Below are 11,994 nucleotides of genomic sequence, written 5' to 3'. Positions count from 1 at the left end.
AAAATGGGTTTTGAGCGCTCTTTTAAATGAGCAGAAAGTAGGAGCAAGCCGAATAGGACGAGGAAGACCATTCCAGAGAGTCGGGGCAGCTGTAGAGACGTCTTGTATCAGTGCGTGTGATGAGGTTATGAGTGAGGAAGTCATTAGTAGGTCATTGGAGGAGCGGAGAGAGCGGCAGGGGGAGTATTTTTTTTACCAAGGCAAAAATGTAAGTGGGACAATAACTGTGTTTGAAGGCAAAGCACAGGAGCTTGAATTTGATTCTAAGGTGAAGTGGAAGCCAATGGAGAGAACTACAAAGAGATGCAGCGGAGCGGAGGGAAGGATGAATGAGTCTGGCTGCAGCATTCATAATAGATTGTAGAGGAGAGAGTCGGGTCAGTGGAATAGATCATGGGGATCATAAAGAGATTGATGCGTCAGAAACAAGAGACCCTATCAGGTCTTTCACCTCCTGGGCGGTAACCCTGAGTGCACCCGATGTACACAATCTGAAATTTCTGGGCCTTTTAAGTACTGGTTGTTTTTGAGTGGTTATTTAAGTCAGGTTACAATTTGGGGTCACCACCCAGCTTAAAAAATATTCTGGGGCGAAGACTGTAGATGACAGTTAAAAAGCTATTTTGTTTAACGTATTTATTGGATATTGCGCCTCTCATTACTTAAAACGAAACTAAACCGAAAAATAAAAAAATCACACTCGAACACACAAACAATCCATCGTTTGCACTGGAGCTTTCCTTGATCAGGTCCTGTGCGGTCTTGGAATTTTCCTTTCCTGTCGCGCAGGGCATTGACGCCTTCTTCTGGCTGCCCCAGCCAATCTCACACTGCGCATGCGTGAGATCGTCATCTCTATTCCCTCAGTGTAGGAAAATTATCCTTAGCATGCCTGATCTTGGGCCTGCGTAGAAGGAGGAGCCAGGAGCCACCGGGGGATGTGTAACGTAGGTACCCCGGAAGGTTCTGTGTTCCCATTCGCCTCAGCATTTAAGACAAATAGGGGAGGTGCTTCACCCCCTTGCCTGTTTACAATTTTCCCCCACTTCCTAGATTGTAAGCTCTTCAGGGCAGGGTCCTCTCCTCCTCCTGTGTCACTGTCTGTATCTGTCTGTCATTTGCAAACCCTATTTATTGTACAATGCTGTGTAATATGTTGGTGTTATATAAATCCTGATTATTATTATTATTAATAATATACACTAAGCTTCTCCCGCATTTCATGGTGCTGGAATGCATAAACTCACATGCACATAAACGGACGTTATGCCATTCCAACCCAGCCAATCATGGCAGTTGAAGATCCTGAACTCAAAGGTAGACCTTGCATTGATGCCTGCATCATTGTGATGGTGGGGAGAAATTTTCAAATATATTTACAACTAGAACATAAACCTCTGTTAGCAATGTTTATATATAAAAAATACAAAACACACCATGCACCACCTTCCATGCAGACCAGTGCAGCTGTGTCTTGCATTCTTTTGTACTTCCTAACTGCCTCTTTGGCATCAATATTTTCTTTCATGCACTGGCTCAGCTTCCTCATAGATGCATGTGTACAGTCACTGCTGGCCAGAATTATTCTCGAACTACAGTGCTGACTGCCGATGTGCGTGCATGGTGTTTGCATGGCAAAATGATATAGCTAGATTGCTTTGTGCACACAATTTGATGTGATTATGGCTGCCACAACTATGTAATTTATGTCTAGATGAGAGGAAATGGTTACCGTACTGCCACTCCCACCACCTATTTGAACCAGCACTAATACTTGCCTCCTCAGCAGCTGGTGTGTTATACACCTTCCCTCTTAGCAATGAGGCTTTGTTGGTGTTTTTTGCATTTAATACTCTAGAAGTGTTGGATGCTTGTGTCCTTTGCGGTGTGGTTTCTTCCTTCCACTCCTATGTTGCTACTGGGGTCAGCATTTTGTGTGGTTAGAGAATGGATCCATAGTATGCAACACTAGGGAAGACTGGAAGGGGGGGGGGGGTGTATAAGTGTCTTGAAAAGGTAAGTATAACATTTTTTGTGCATGGACTTGCAGTTTTCATTATTTAGTCACCAGAAGCAATGAATGCCGACATGCCGTGAAAAATATGCAGCAGTTAGAAGATACAATAGGAATGAGAGGTCTACCTATGTAGATATGGAGAATAGATTATATAGTTTTAAATGAGAATATTGTATAATCATCTGAAATCATCTTTTTTTTTTTTTCTCCTCTTCACAGAACTCTAACCTTGTACTTCAAGCAGATCGTTCTTTGATAGACCGAACCCGTCGCGATGAGCCCACAGGAGAAGTGTTATCTTTGGTGGGGAAGTTGGACGGGACCCGTATGGGTGACAAGGCTCAAAAAACCAAACCACAAATGCAAGAAGAAAGACGCGCTAAGTGAGTGCTTTAAACATTAATTTTGTGAAAGTAAATGTTTTCGCAAACCTGCTGGGTTGAAGAATCTTTAAGTTTGGGTGTACAAAAAATGCAGAATGCAGAAGTAGGGTTTAACAGGAAATAATAAGGGAAAGTTTTTGTATGACTAGATATTGGGTTTCTTTTCTGAAGCTATTGGGCCTGATTTAGGAAAACTCTCTCAGGCTGGAGAGGATACATTTTCATCAGTGAAAACCTTGAATGGATTTAGTCTAAGATTCAAAACATTTGACAGCAAATTACTTTAAAGAAATCCATTCAAGATTTGCTGGATCACCCAACTTCGCTGATGAAAATGTATCCTCTCCAGCCTTAGAGAGCTTTCATAAATCAGGCCCATTCCCTCCATTTGTCTTCCTAGATGGCAAGTATTGGTATAATAGGATTTGTAGACTGAAGCTATGCCATTGTGTTTATTTGTTGTACCTGTTAATATTTTTCTGGTTCTTTGCAAAGCATATTATCTAAGACGATAGGATGGTAGTAATGTGCAGATTTCTGAGTGTAGAAAACTTGATAAACTGTATGAGTATTTTACCCTGAGAGAAAACGGAGAAATCATTATCCAAATGCCATCTTCATTTACAGGAGGAGAAAACGAGATGAAGACAGACATGACATCAACAAGATGAAGGGATTCACCCTCCTGTCAGAAGGCATTGATGAAATGGTGGGGATTATTTACAAACCAAAAACCAAAGAGACTCGGGAGACATATGAAGTCCTTCTCAGTTTCATCCAGGCTGCTCTGGGAGATCAGGTACGTTTCTGGCTGCGTTGCTCTTTTACCCTACCGTATGAACTGTTCAGACCTGGTGTATAATTGGCCTTTTATTAAGAATCCTAAAACAGATCTTTTTTAATCTTGAAGATAGTCTGTCGACTTCTACAGTAATGAAAAGAGCAAAGATTTCTCAGATATTGCAAAGTAAGGCTGAATTTACATGTAGGGTCTTTCCTTTTCTAAGCATACAAGGGGAAAAAAAATTAAACATAGAAAAAAAATTTTCGCAATAGATTTTAAATTAGTAACAAAGTTGATTAGTGAAAATTGTGTTGTGCCCTAAAATAAATAGTCAGTGTAGATGTGATCTTTATGTTGGTAGTCAGTAGATATTAGCTCCTTTTCATTGGTGTTTAGTGTTGGTGGGAGGTACATGATAGGTTTGATAAACGCTGCCTTAGTCAGTTAATTCCTGGGTTATTGCATTCTTGCTGAATTTTTTTTTTTCCTTTTGGCTAAAACAGTTTTGGTGACACTAGATATGTGACGGTCATCTTTAAACGTTTGCAATACTATGAGATACAAACTACATTTATGTACTCATCTCTCTGTTCTTTCAGCCCAGAGATATCTTGTGTGGTGCTGCAGATGAAGTTTTGGCTGTCCTGAAGAATGACAGACTACGAGATAAAGAGAGGAGACGAGAAATAGAACAACTCCTGGGACAGACCGATGACACACGATACCATGTGCTTGTCAACTTGGGCAAAAAGATTTCAGATTACGGAGGGGACAAAGAAATTCAGAATATGGGTACATATGGTTATCATTTCAACACACTACATAGAAAACTATTGTGTTTAATGTATTGTTTTTTTTTAATTCACTAAAAAAGCATCAAGGTGCTAACTAATTTAACTCTTGTACCTTTTATACTCCTTATGAACCATTTTATATTTCCACAATAAGTCCTGCTTATTCTGTGTTTTTTTTTTTTTATTACTACAGTGAGTTTACATATGTTCATCTAGTGTGCTATGCCTGTTTATTCCCATTGTCTTTTGTTCACCATGCAAAGCCTTAAATAATGACTGCATCGGGAATATACCTCAGCTAAAACTACAAATAATTAAATACATCCTGGAGGTCCTTGTATTAGATAGGTAAAGTTTGCAAGATCCCCTCATATTTGAGAAATTAGTTTTTGTTTTTTATAAAACACCTGTGTTTGAAAACTGTGTGTAGCTTAGGGGTACAAGATAACACATACCCCATTCTACTTTACAGTGTCAGGCTTAGTTTGAAAAAAAGAAAGTTGTAAGAAATGTAATGTATTGTAGGAGGAGCAGGGCATGTTATCCCCATGTCAAATGTGTGGCTATTGCAACAATTTTAAACACCACTCAATTTAAACTTTGTTTTCCTGCTTCAAAAATTATTTCATTGTGTTTTCTGTACAGATGACAATATTGATGAGACATATGGAGTCAATGTACAGTTTGAGTCTGATGAGGAGGTAAGATATAATTGGATAATGTAAAGTTTTTTTCCCCTTGCTGTTTATGCAGTGTGGATGTTTATAATTCTTATTATTTTCAGGTTGGAGATGAAGATGTGTATGGAGAGGTGAGGGATGAGGCTTCCGATGATGATATGGATGGAGATGAAGCTGTTGTGCATGGGACACTCTCAGCCAATGTAAGCAGATACAAAAACACAAAATGTTTTAGAATTTGAACCCACTGTTTTGACTTTGTTGATTTAACTGCAATTATCCCATCCTATTCATCTTTAAGCTTGTGTCATCTGGAGAGCTGATGAGTACTAAGAAGAAGGATCTTCACCCTCGTGATATCGATGCTTTTTGGTTGCAAAGGCAGCTCAGCAGGTTTTATGATGATGCCATTGTCTCTCAGAAGAAAGCTGATGAAGTTCTGGAAATCTTAAAGGTATATAGACCATTCTGTTTCCTACCAGACAGATAAAATGAGTTTATATTTTTGTAGCAGACATAACGCTATGAAGAGTGAGGGTAGACCAATTAGAAGTCATACTTTGCACTCTGTATTATTCCATTTAAATATGGCATCTGTAATATACTAAACTTTTATACATATACTGCTGCTTTCCATTACATCTTACCAGATGTTTGCTAGATATGATTGATGTTATTCAGAACATCTTTGTAAAAAGTATCCTACATCCCAGATATGTTTAGTTGCATAATATTTTCATCATAACCCTTTTTTTTTTTCTTTTTCTCTTAAGACTGCAGGAGATGACCGTGAATGTGAAAATCAATTGGTCTTGTTGCTGGGTTTTAACACATTTGACTTCATTAAAATTTTGAGACAGCATCGTATGATGAGTGAGTAAAAATAAAATATATAATAATATATAATAATAATTTTTTATATATATATATATATATATATATATATATTATTGTACATTGTCCATTTTGATTAAAATAAAACTGATCTTGTATTTAAAAACAAACATTTTGTTTTAGTGGTCTAGCGATGTTACATTACTTTTGGTACTTTTAAACCAACCAGCTAAATTTTCTCATGAGTTCCGCTCTTTTCCACTTAAAAAGCAAGCATTTGGTTGCTAAGAAATCACTTTTTTTTTTAAATATGATTTTAAGTGTTTGCTTTCTGTTTTCACAGTTCTGTACTGCACACTGTTGGCCAGCGCTCAGAGTGAAGCAGAAAAAGAGAGAATTATGAATAAAATGGAGGCAGACTCTGAGCTCTCCAAATATCTGTACCAGCTACAGGAGACTGAAAAGGAGGATCTGATTAGGGTAAGACAGTGTCACTTTTGGATGGCTCTAGTGTGAACATTTTATTTTGTGTCCGTATTCATGACCATGTGGCTTCTTTGTACACAGGAGGAACGGACACGCCGTGAGAGGGTAAGACAGTCACGCGTGGACACAGATTTGGAAAGTATGGAGATGGAGCAAGATGTAAGTAGACTTCAGCAATTTCCTAGGTAGCATCTGACAAACAGGCCTGGGTTGTGTTTTACTTACCTGGTATTTGTTCTTTTCTCACAGAACTTCACTCCTCGTCAAGTCTTGGATTTGGAAGATTTAGCCTTTGCTCAAGGTAGCCACTTCATGGCAAACAAGCGCTGTCAACTGCCAGATGGCTCATTCAGGCGTCAAAGGAAAGGTTATGAGGAAGTGCATGTACCTGCCCTCAAACAAAAACCATTTGCTGCTGATGAGGTTAGTAAAAAGTTCATCAGTACCACATAGTAGCATTCTTTAGTATTCATTTGAATAATCTTGGGATGTTTTACATGAGAGTAATCTTATCTTATTGTCTTTCCCCAGCAACTCTTACCTATTGAGAAACTTCCAAAATATGCCCAGGCTGGATTTGAAGGGTTTAAGAATTTGAACAGAATACAGAGCAAACTATATAAAGCTGCCATGGAGACTGATGAGAACCTGCTTCTGTGTGCCCCTACCGTAAGTCACATACCAACTGTGATCACAAGATATAGCCTGCACTGTAAAAGTACCTAGAGGAAAAACTGTAGTCACATTTTTTTTAACTCAAACCCTTTACAAAAAACGTTAAACAGATTTTACACTGCTCTTTAACACAAAAGCAACCTGTTGCCATGCAGGTTTTTACAGAATTTGGCAATTCTCCTGCAGTATTTCTGGGCTGCTTGGATGTATGCAGCTGTCGTAGACCTCAGCGCTATATTGTCTTGGTCTTGTCTCCATCCCCTCCTTCCTTATTTGTCATTCACAAAACCCAAACCCCCTAGGCTTTGTTTTGCTTCAGAAGGAGAAGGATGCAGAGAGACAGCTTCAGTTTTGGGATGTATGAGACCTGCAGTACTTAAATGAAGTAAAGCAAAAGCTGTACTAATCTGCAGCTTGTAAATGTAGATGAAATAGGAAAGGTTGCATAATGGGCAAAGGGCAGGGGTAAATGTTTTAACCCTGGTACGATTATCATGTCTTCTAAATGTACCTCTCCACCTTTTTTTTAAGTTAATTTTTTTTTTTTTATTTAATAGGGAGCCGGAAAAACAAATGTTGCTCTAATGTGCATGCTGCGGGAAATAGGGAAGCACATAAATGTGGATGGCACAATCAACGTGGACAACTTTAAAATTATTTACATTGCACCCATGCGATCCTTAGTACAGGAAATGGTGGGAAGTTTTGGAAAGGTAAATTTATTTTTTTTTTGTTCTTAATAACAAAGCCTAATTTGTGTTTTGTTGAGGTAATTTTTCAATAACATCCTACTGTTTCTCCTTTTTGTCTCCAGAGATTGGCTACATATGGTATCACAGTAGCTGAGCTGACTGGTGATCACCAGTTGTGTAAGGAAGAGATAAACGCTACCCAGATTATTGTCTGCACACCAGAGAAGTGGGACATCATTACACGTAAAGGAGGAGAACGAACTTACACTCAGCTTGTCCGTCTAATAATCTTGGTATGATCAAGTGGCAAGAATTATTTGCTCTACAGCATCTATTGCCTTGTTTCTACAAATATAATTTATAATCTATTATCCTAATGACATAATCTTTCCTGCAGGATGAGATCCACCTTTTGCATGATGACAGAGGTCCTGTGCTAGAGTCCTTGGTGGCCCGAACTATTCGTAACATTGAAATGACACAAGAAGATGTGAGGCTGGTTGGCCTTAGTGCCACTTTGCCAAACTATGAGGATGTAGCCACCTTCCTTCGTGTGGACTCTACCAAAGGTCTTTTCTATTTTGACAACAGGTACTGTGGTAGTTTTTTGATTGGTTTACTATATCAAGTGTAGGTACATTATGTTAACCGGTTTCTTTATGTTTAGTTTCCGACCTGTACCTCTGGAGCAGACATATGTTGGTATCACAGAGAAGAAGGCTATTAAACGTTTCCAGATCATGAATGAGATTGTATATGAGAAGATCATGGAGCATGCTGGGAAAAACCAGGTGTGTATTTGTGGCATTCACATTTTTTACAGTAGTCAAAGGAATCCAATCAGCACCAGTTAGCAATACTCATTTTCACTGTTCTTTTCTACTATTCAAGATACAGTTAATTGTAAATGTTCTCATTTATCAAGGTTTTGCCATAGCTAGTAATAATTATTCATTTATCTAAGTAGCTTTTTGAGCTCAAGAATGAGTGGCAAAACATATTCATTATTCCATGCCTCCTAGCAGCGGTTAAAGCTAAACTTCCATCCGCAAGGCTCAAAAAAGGAACTCGGTATTAATATAGATTGTGTAACAAAATGGTGACACCCTTTGCCAAATGATTAGGTAATGTGCCTCCCCCAAATATGATAGAATTTCAAGAGACAAGAAAAGCTGGGTTTTTCTTTTTGGCAAATGTCCTATGATCATCAAAACGTAATATACAAGGTGCAGAGCCTAATATAGTACAATAATTGACACATCAAAACAGAGGCAGCCCCGAAGTACCTTGGGGGTTGATGCCTGTTGGCTAGACAATAAATGCCTATATAGTTGAAAATTGCAGAACAATACGTCTCAAGCCCAACGGGTTTTGCCAATTCAGCTTCTTCAGGGGGTGCATTGAGATTGCAATCAAGCTATAAAATGCAATAGTAAATATGTCGCAATTGAATAGTGTGATCAAAAATATTCACAACAATATATTAGTTCATATAATAATTTACATGTATGAAACATGCTATTTAAGGGATATCAAAACTACACATATTGTCAGAATGAGCTATTTATTGTTGAGTACCCATCCTGTCGTTGGAGTCTATGCTGAAGTCTTTATTGCGGTAGGAAAACTTGTATGAGTTCATGCTCCCATTTGCCTTCAAAAGTCATTTCTTTCCCTTTAGTGAAACTATGCGTAAGCCAGGGAAGGAAAAAAACTAACTATATCTACCTGGCAATCCAACCAAGGAAAACATTTTGGGTTAAAAAATTCTTCTTTAACCCTTTTTAAAGTGAGCTGTTTTCTTCCCAGGTGCTGGTCTTTGTCCATTCCAGGAAAGAAACTGGTAAGACATCCAGAGCCATCAGAGACATGTGCTTGGAAAAGGATACACTAGGTCTTTTCTTGAGAGAAGGATCTGCATCTACTGAGGTATTGCGTACAGAAGCCGAGCAATGCAAGGTAGGTTTACTCACTTTTTGACTGTATCCTGTGTTTTCCTATAGCTCCCTTTACATTTTTCACAATTCTTTTTTTTTTATTCTTTAGAACCTTGAGCTGAAAGACCTCCTGCCATACAGTTTTGCTATTCACCATGCAGGAATGAGTCGTGTAGATAGGACTCTAGTGGAGGATCTGTTTGCCGACAAACACATTCAGGTAACCTCATGTCTTACAATATGGTTGTGATCACATTCTGTAATATGGTGGAAAGTGTCTAGCCATACTCACCTTGCACCCAAAACATCCTGATAAGTTCATTAAAAAATAAAAATGAATAGAACAATATTATGATTAATAAACTATGACTATGGTAGGGTCATTTAGATTTGTTTTTGACTCTGGACTATCTGCAATGCTGTGTAAAATACTTGAGCTAAATAAATCCACAAAATCCATAAAAAAGTCTCTGATTCACTTATTTTACAAATTTCTTAGAGTTATATCATGAAATCAAAAGAATGAAAACCATCATTAATGATGTTCTTGACCCCTTCGTGTCTTCTCACTGTCTTCAGAGTTCAAGAATATCACAGTCAGAGAGGTAAGAAAAGGACACAGTTGTGTCCAATGGAGTAAAAATTCCTAATGTACCATTATTGTGATTAAGGAAAATGACATGAAGTGGAAGTAAAGCAAAGATTTTGAATAAATATTTTAGTCTTTAAAGTCATTAATCAAAACAAATATCATCTATTTTACAGGAAGAGAAGTTGGAGCTGCAGAAGCTGCTGGAAAGGGTACCAATACCTGTAAAGGAAAGCATAGAGGAACCAAGTGCTAAGGTGAGTCCAGTTCTCTTTACTATATGTGGAACTGAAGAACTTTATGTTCCTATCTAATCCCTATACCCTCTCTCTGTAGATCAATGTCTTGCTCCAGGCCTTCATCTCACAGCTGAAACTGGAAGGTTTTGCTCTAATGGCAGACATGGTGTATGTCACACAGGTACTGAAGCAGTATTGCATGTTTTCCTCTAGCCTTTTGGGGGGAAAAAAAACAAAGTCCAGCCAAGTCTAAAATTAAACTGGGCCAATTCTAATAGAAACTGGGGTTTCATTCTTTCCCTTATCTCTGCTGTATACAAATCTATGCAGAAACATTTTGGACTGGGCATACATCATTTGAAAAGTAACTTCTTTGAGTAAATTATTCCTGGATATTTTGTGGTTTTAGTATATCAAATGGCTTTTTGTTTTCCAGTCTGCAGGTCGACTCATGCGTGCAATATTTGAAATAGTATTAAATAGAGGATGGGCACAGCTTACCGACAAGACTTTAAATCTCTGCAAGATGATTGACAAGAGAATGTAAGAGCCATTCTTCTTGTTTACAATTCAGTTGTCTCTTATAGTCTGCTATACACAGTTCTAAACCTTGTCATTTCCTAATAGGTGGCAGTCCATGTGTCCTCTCCGCCAGTTCAAGAAACTGCCTGAGGAAGTGGTTAAGAAGATTGAAAAGAAGAACTTCCCTTTTGAGCGCTTATATGATTTGAATCATAATGAAATAGGTAAGAAGTTATGGGATGTCCCAATTGGTACTAGCCTGTGTAATTAAATTATTATTTCCATTATAGCTAGAAAATCCTTCCTTGCTCATAGTCTCCCTAGTCCCAGAATTTTTACACACAAAGGTTTGGGGAAACTGTACTGAGGGAAAATATGCCTGCTGTTGCTGACCTGAAAAAACTAGTTGCCTGTGAATCGTACTTGTTTCAGGCCATACCTTGGCCTGAAGCATGTAACAAGTGTACTTAGAACTCACATTAATAAGGTCATAAGATTTCGATAGTGGTAAACCAGGGTGCAGTAGAAGTTGGAGATGATGCCCTAAGCTCTTTTTGTTTCCTTTAATGTTATAATCTGCACCACTCACTGATAATTTCTGATGTTGCAGCCCCCCCATATTCCCCCATGTTCTGTTATTAAGTCTAATTACACAGAGACCTTGTAACTAATTAGTCCACAGCTGTTCTTTCTGCCTTAAATATGTTCATGACATATGTTGACATTTTTAAAACTTTTTTTTTAACTTTTGTACGATTTGATTCCTTATTACTTGTTTTGGTTTCCACAGGTGAGCTGATCCGAATGCCCAAAATGGGAAAGACAATCCATAAATATGTGCACTTATTCCCTAAGTTGGATCTATCAGTGCATATACAGCCCATCACTCGTTCCACGCTCAAAGTAGAGCTGACAATTACCCCTGACTTCCAGTGGGATGACAAGGTAAGCTGTGGAGAACAGGTGATCAGTGATGCAGTGTGTAAATTTTTAAGCTGGCCTCACACACCTGTTGTATATAAACGCAGAGATCGCCTGTTAATTTGACATAAGTCACCAAAAAATGGTCATGTCTTAATTATATCTAATACAGCACCTAATAACATATGGTAGTGCTGTTCTGCAGTTCTGTTGGTGAGTTACATTGGGGTGTCAATAGGACTTATTGGCATCAAAGAAAGCTAATGCATAGGCCATGTTTCCTTGCATTGTGGTAATGTGTGCTTTGATGCAGTGCCACAGTGTGAACTCAGCAAAATTCCCATGGAATAGAAAACAAGCGTCATAATAAAAAGCATTATAAAGTGTTGTGCAAACTTTTGCTAAGTGAGTGACACAATAGTACACTGATGTCCTATAATA

The 11,994-nt window shown here is 38.3% G+C and overlaps 1 protein-coding gene across 1 annotated transcript in view; it reads left to right on the top strand.

Moving 5' to 3' along the window:
- The window catches only part of SNRNP200 (small nuclear ribonucleoprotein U5 subunit 200), a 28,515-nt gene that overhangs the window by 1,072 nt on the left and 15,449 nt on the right, over positions 1-11,994 (top strand). The window contains exons 2-24 of the mRNA XM_072399147.1: positions 2,237-2,400; positions 3,028-3,199; positions 3,784-3,976; positions 4,624-4,679; positions 4,763-4,861; positions 4,960-5,112; positions 5,432-5,531; positions 5,836-5,972; positions 6,060-6,137; positions 6,228-6,401; positions 6,510-6,647; positions 7,211-7,366; positions 7,468-7,638; positions 7,743-7,936; positions 8,013-8,136; positions 9,155-9,304; positions 9,392-9,529; positions 9,837-9,887; positions 10,048-10,128; positions 10,208-10,291; positions 10,547-10,653; positions 10,738-10,856; positions 11,423-11,577. Coding sequence (XP_072255248.1) covers positions 2,237-2,400; positions 3,028-3,199; positions 3,784-3,976; positions 4,624-4,679; positions 4,763-4,861; positions 4,960-5,112; positions 5,432-5,531; positions 5,836-5,972; positions 6,060-6,137; positions 6,228-6,401; positions 6,510-6,647; positions 7,211-7,366; positions 7,468-7,638; positions 7,743-7,936; positions 8,013-8,136; positions 9,155-9,304; positions 9,392-9,529; positions 9,837-9,887; positions 10,048-10,128; positions 10,208-10,291; positions 10,547-10,653; positions 10,738-10,856; positions 11,423-11,577 — 2,994 coding nt within the window. The remainder of the gene's footprint in view (positions 1-2,236; positions 2,401-3,027; positions 3,200-3,783; positions 3,977-4,623; positions 4,680-4,762; positions 4,862-4,959; positions 5,113-5,431; positions 5,532-5,835; positions 5,973-6,059; positions 6,138-6,227; positions 6,402-6,509; positions 6,648-7,210; positions 7,367-7,467; positions 7,639-7,742; positions 7,937-8,012; positions 8,137-9,154; positions 9,305-9,391; positions 9,530-9,836; positions 9,888-10,047; positions 10,129-10,207; positions 10,292-10,546; positions 10,654-10,737; positions 10,857-11,422; positions 11,578-11,994) is intronic.

This window comes from Pyxicephalus adspersus, chromosome 2 (genome assembly GCF_032062135.1).
Source record: "Pyxicephalus adspersus chromosome 2, UCB_Pads_2.0, whole genome shotgun sequence".
Taxonomy (NCBI): Eukaryota; Metazoa; Chordata; class Amphibia; order Anura; family Pyxicephalidae; genus Pyxicephalus; species Pyxicephalus adspersus.
This window is presented reverse-complemented; position numbering and strand designations above follow the sequence as displayed.